Here is a 6,387-nt window from a genome sequence, read left to right as displayed (position 1 = left end):
GATGGGTCAGTAGCTAGGGATGGGAAGGCAGGATGCAGTATGCCAAACTGAATTCGTGCGCCCCTTGAGGGACTTGAAGTAGAGGGATAGGGATCACAGGATAAGTATGGGTTGCACAAACTACTGGTAACAGGATGAGTATGGGTTGCACAATTAATTACTACAAAGTGGTTGAGTATGGGGTGCACGTAAATGAAGACTCCCAAGAAGCAAATCAGAGATCAGCCCAAGCTTCATCTTGAGGCAAAGCTCAATGCCTTAAGCCATATTGATGCTCTGTCCACAGAGCATTCTCTCTCTCAAATCATAATAGTACACTAATGGTTCCCTACACCACCCCTCAGGTGCAGCTGCAGCAGGCTTGGGTGACATGATGACTATGGGGTGCACAATAAACTAACACTCACAGAATGAGTATGGGCTGCACAATAAGCTACCTCTCACAAGATTAGTAATAAAGAAACATTAATTTTTTGGGTAGGGTGACTGAAACTCATCCTGGGGTAAAAACGTTTATTTAAATTTATTATAGTTAAATGAATTTAGTAAATTATTCCATATATTGTATTATAAGTGAATTGACACTAAACTATAAATGATACTAATAAGGTTTTAAAAATGAAAAACAGTAAAAATCCTTCATGTAAGATATGGAAGTTGAAAAGTAAATTAACTGTAAACTAAATTATAAACTATAGACATAATATAAAGTATTATAAGTAAAATACCTATAAACTACCAAATAATAAGGTGTAAGGAACCATTTCTATTGTTTGTCCTTTTTTACCTGTTTCCTCAGGTATTTTAAAATTCCCATTCCGTTGTTACTACACTGTTTTCCTGGTGTAGTTCCCTGTGGTTCAAATTTTACTACTTGTACTTCTTGCTGTTTCTGAATGATTGCTAATGGTAGCCCTTGTTGCACCTGCGGAACTTTTTGTAAATGTTCCACCTGCGGAACTTTTTGTACTTGTTGAATTTCTTGCACCTGCGGTACTTTTTGGACTTTATGCACCTGCTGCACTTGTAGCTCGTCAGGATTTTTTTCCAGGGCATTATCGCTATCACCTTCTGATCCTAATGTAAGTTTATCTGCATCAAGCTTCCTTGTGCGTGCTGGAAAAAAAATGAAAATAAAAAATAAAAAATTTCGAAATGGAAGATCCTGTGTAACAAATTTAATCAGTTACTATGATCGAGCCGCAGAAATTTTACAGGAAAGATATGGTTGGGTTGACTGCATCTATCTGGACCTAAAAAAGCCATTCAACAGAATTCCACATAAGAGTTTGTTCTGGAAACTGGAACATATTGGAGGGGTGACAGGTAAGCTTCTAACATGGATTAAAAAATTTCAAACTGATAGAAAAATGAGGGCAGTAATCAGAGGCAATGTATTGGACTGGAGAAATGTCACGAGTGGAGTACCACAGGGTTTAGTTCTGGCATTCATGGATAAATAATAAATAAATTGTTCATGATTTTTTTAGACAAAAGCTAGAATATGCAGCAGTTGTATGGTGCCCATATCTTAAGAAGTACATGTACAAACTTGAAATGATACAAAGACGTCATGGGTGTCATAGGGGCCCCAGCACACTGGTTTGCTAAAGGGCCCTTAATGCTGTCGAGACCTTATGGGCCCTTGGACCCATTACGTTAAGACATAGTGCTGTATTGGGCCACACACTTTTTGCCATATACATCAACGACAGAGATGATTGAATTGAAATTATATATATATATATATATATATATATATATATATATATATATATATATATATATATATATATATATATATATATATATATATATATATATATATATATATATATATACATATATATACATATATATATATATATATATATATATATATATATATATATATATACATATATATATATATATATATATATATTTATATATATATATATATATATATATATGTATATATATATATATATATATATATATATATATATATATATATATATATATATATATATACATATGTATATATATATATATATATGAGAGAAAATAATAGGTGGTGATATATTTATATATTATGTGAACTACTTACACAAAAAGAAGTTAGTGGTGAAGATCTTCTTGTCCTCTTCTTGTATTACGTTTTTTGGTAGGATACCATGTGTCACCCGTGCTGGTCCTTTCTTGTAATAGATAACGATTGATTCATACTCACAGCCACGCAGATATGTTAGCTGAAAAGCAAATAATATTTAAACAATAACACTATCTGGGAAAATGCAACAAAATAAATGTTTGAAGCATAGCTGGGCATGTGCAATAGAACCCATAATAGAATCACAATACCAGAAATAAATATCTTTGATATCCCCAGAGTCAAAGTTATTCTGTGTAAATACTCTATGCAAATAAAAGGACCTAATCTATGGAACTCACTCGCTAACAAATTTAAAAACTGTCCAACTTCTGCCATTTTAAAAAATAAAACCAAAAAGTACCTAAATTTTTTCTTGATAGTTTCCTAACTAGTGTATTAAACTCGCACTGTATCTTATGAAATCCAATGCCAGAATATATGTGCCTAAACCATACAACTTTTCCATTGTAATCATTGCTATCACCTTATATCATGATTGTTATATTGAATGCATATCTTACTATATTATACCTTGAAATATTCCTCAAATTATGCTACAATTTATATGTTGATAACCCTCAAATTTTACTTTAATGTACATAGTAATCTTTGTGATACTTTCTTACAATGTACCAGCCAATTTTTTCCATTTTTGCTTTAAATTGCCTATTTAAAATTATCTGTTAGATTAAGGACCTGCCCAAAACACTATGTGTGCTAGTGGCTTTACAAGAATGTAAAAACATCAATGCTATGTACTCTCATAATCCCAGTGTGCTATCTTGTATATAAATAAATAAACAAATAGTATGTAAGTACTGTACAGCATTATTCATGTTGATTCTATACCTTATCAAGCAAGTTCAGCATAAGAAGAATACAAATGAATACAACAGATGTAGACAAACTTCAATACCTGATTTTCAATCCTTCGTAGAACCCGGCTTGCTGTATTTCGTTCTAAAGCCTTCTTGCCTTTAAGTAGAAAACGGGCTTCCTCTTCTTTCTTCATTAATTCTCTACTGTTTCGGAAGTCACACTGGCAGAACTTGCAAACATTGCTTCGGACATGCACACATTGTTTGCAGTTTGTGCATCTCCTCAAGAATTTTCCCTGAAGACCTGAAGGAAATAATTTCTAATAAAATACTTATATTCAAATGACCTATGCTGCAAAAATTATAAGTTAAATTGTTGTTAAAATGTACTACAGTAATTAAATATATTATTTAAATTATGAAATAATCTACATTAACACTAGTGAGAGCAATGTTAAAAATTTTAGGACTGCATCTGGAAATAACTTTAATTTTGGATGTGATTACCATGCTGTAACTCGTAGAACAAAACTGAGAGGAGTTGCATCCAACAGCCTGATTGACCAGGCTGTTAATTTCAAGCGAATACTATATTATTGGAAGAAAAAAAAATTATATATATATATATATATATATATATATATATATATATATATATATATATATATATATATATATATATATATATATATATAAATATATATATATATATATATATATATATATATATATATATATATATATATATATATATATATATATATATATATATATATATAATCAATATTGTAACTTTTTTTGTGTAATGACGTTTTCAAATAAAGTTAGATAAATATACACACATACCAAAAGAATAGGGGTGGTAGGAGAAGAAAATATGAAAGTGTTCAGTGAGGATCCACAAGGTCTTCTCTGAGTACTCTTCATTTTCTTCTCCGAGGCTATGGGTCCCTACACTTGCACCAGAGGTGGTACCCCTCATATATATATATATATATATATATATATATATATATATATATATATATATATATATATATATATATATATATATATATATATGACAGTGTCAGATTCACCACCACCATCACACACCACCAGCACCATACACCACCAGCATCATACACCAACAGCACCATACACCACCAGCATCATACACCACCAGCATCATACACCATCAGCATCATACATCACCAGCATCATACACCATCAGCATAATACACCACCAGCATCATACACCATCAGCACCATACACCACCAGCACCATACACCACCAGCATCATACACCACCAGCACCATACACCACCAGCATCATACACCATCAGCATCATACACCATCAGCATCATACTCCACCAGAATCATACACCACCAGCATCATACACCACCAGCACCATACACCACCAGCATCATACACCATCAGCATCATACACCATCAGCATCATACACCATCAGCATCATACTCCACCAGCACCATACACCACCAGCATCATACACCACCAGCACCATACACCACCACCATCATACACCACCACCATGTCAAATGGACAGTGTCAACAAAATTATTCCCACATACTCCGTCACTATGTGATGGAGTACACATAGAACAGGGGACTGTAACAAATGTTCTAGCATAAAACTTTGTACAGTTTAGTAATTCCTTACCGTTTGATGTACTAGGTAGATCCATGTTTGGTGAAGTTTTATAGCTGGAGCTGGAAGATCCTGTCGAGATGACTTCTTCAAAGAGACTAATAGTTCCACACACATTGTGTCTTGAGTCTTCCAGTACTTGGCCTACAGTTACCAGATCTGATTTACAGAAACTAGTGAACTATGGAGATAAGATTGTTAATAATATACTTTTTTTGAGATTCATATGACTTGCAGCTTAAAAACCAACCTTATTTTAAAATAGTACACTAAAGTACATAGCAAATTGCGAAATTCGTAGCTTTAACTACTTTAAAGCTAAATTCTCAAGCTTTGAAAATAAGCACAATTTGCTATTTTAAGTGGAATCTGGCAACTCTGATTTAGCATGTAAACATTGACTTGCATTCACAATGTAGTTATTTATTTTTCAACAATTTAAAACGAGTTATGAAAATACACACATTGGTACATTATTGCAAAGGCACTATACTATATATATATATATATATATATATATATATATATATATATATATATATATATATATATATATATATATATATATATATATATATATATATTCATATAGCTATTCAACTTATGACAAGCAGCCTTGTACCCTGTATGTAATCAATATTGTAACTTTTTTTGTGTAATGACATTTTCAAATAAAGTTAGATAAATATACACACTTAACAAAAGAATAGGGGTGGTAGGAGAAGAAAATATCAAAGTGTTCAGTGAGGATCCAAAAGGTCTTCTCTGAGTACTCTTTATTTTCTTCTCTGAGGCTATGGGTCCCTACATTTGCACCAGAGGTGGTACCCCTTCTAGGTATATATATATATATATATATATATATATATATATATATATATATATATATATATATATATATAAATTGTTGCAAGTCGAGCAACAAATATTTTACATTGAACAACAAATGAGATTGGAAAAGCAGTATTGCCAAAATAGACCCCAGACACACCCTGTGGGTAGTAATGGACCCCCATACCGACCCTATGAGGGGTAGTGGACCCCATAATAACACTATGGGCGATAGTGGACACTATACAAACACTATGGGCGGTAGTTGACTTCATAGAGACCCTGTGGGCGGTAAGGGACCCCCTATCGACCCTGTGGGCGGCAGTGGACCCCCTATCGATCCTGTGGGCGGCAGTGGACCCCCTACCGACCCTGTGGGCGGCAGTGGACCCCTACCGAACCTGTGGGCGGCAGTGGACCCCCTATCGACCCTGTGGGCGGCAGTGGACCCCCTATCGATCCTGTGGGCGGTAGTGGACCCCCCCTATCGACCCTGTGGGCGGCAGTGGACCCCCTATCGATCCTGTGGGCGGCAGTGGACACCCTACCGACCCAGTGGGTGGCAGTGGACCCCCTGCCGACCCTGTGGGCGGTGGTGGACCCCTACCGACCCTGTGGATGGTAGTTGACTTCATAGCGACCCTGTGGGCGGTAGTGGACCCCATACCGACCCTGTGGGTGGCGGTGGACCCCATGCCGACTCTGTGGGCGGCAGTGAACCCTATATACTAATCCTGTGGGCGATACTGTACCCTATAGTCATCCTGTGGGGGCAATGGACGCCATACATATCCAGTGGGTGTTATTGTACCCCATACTTATTCTGTGGGTGGTTGGAGCCCCATACCCATCCTGTGGGTTATAGTGGACCCCATACTCATCCTGTGGGTGGTATTGGACCCCATACCCATCCTGTGGGTGGTTGTGAGCCCTTACCCATCCTGTCGGTGGTA

General features: G+C 35.5%; 1 protein-coding gene across 1 annotated transcript; it reads right to left on the bottom strand.

Annotated features, from left to right (window-relative positions):
- Positions 1-2,081: 2,081 nt before the first annotated feature.
- On the bottom strand, positions 2,082-5,649 carry LOC138360285 (uncharacterized). Its single transcript, XM_069320202.1, has 4 exons — positions 5,626-5,649; positions 4,616-4,784; positions 3,051-3,256; positions 2,082-2,231 (listed from the first exon to the last, which is right to left on the bottom strand). The coding sequence occupies exons 1-4, from the start codon at positions 5,647-5,649 to the stop codon at positions 2,082-2,084; spliced, it is 549 nt and encodes a 182-aa protein (XP_069176303.1).
- Positions 5,650-6,387: the final 738 nt, after the last annotated feature.

This window comes from Procambarus clarkii, unplaced genomic scaffold (assembly GCF_040958095.1).
Source record: "Procambarus clarkii isolate CNS0578487 unplaced genomic scaffold, FALCON_Pclarkii_2.0 HiC_scaffold_105, whole genome shotgun sequence".
Classification (NCBI taxonomy): domain Eukaryota; kingdom Metazoa; phylum Arthropoda; class Malacostraca; order Decapoda; family Cambaridae; genus Procambarus; species Procambarus clarkii.
Note: the sequence above shows the minus strand (reverse complement) of the source record. Positions and strands in the feature narration are given on the sequence as shown.

Excerpts from the sequence above, each read along its gene's own strand:
- LOC138360285 (XM_069320202.1), bottom strand. The coding sequence starts at position 5,649 with ATGGGGTCCACTACCCCTCATAGG. Across the intron at positions 4,785-5,625 it reads GGTCCACTACCCCTCATAGG|TTCACTAGTTTCTGTAAATC; the intron begins GTCGGTATGGGG and ends TTATCTCCATAG. Across the intron at positions 2,232-3,050 it reads TACGAAGGATTGAAAATCAG|CTAACATATCTGCGTGGCTG; the intron begins GTATTGAAGTTT and ends TTTGCTTTTCAG.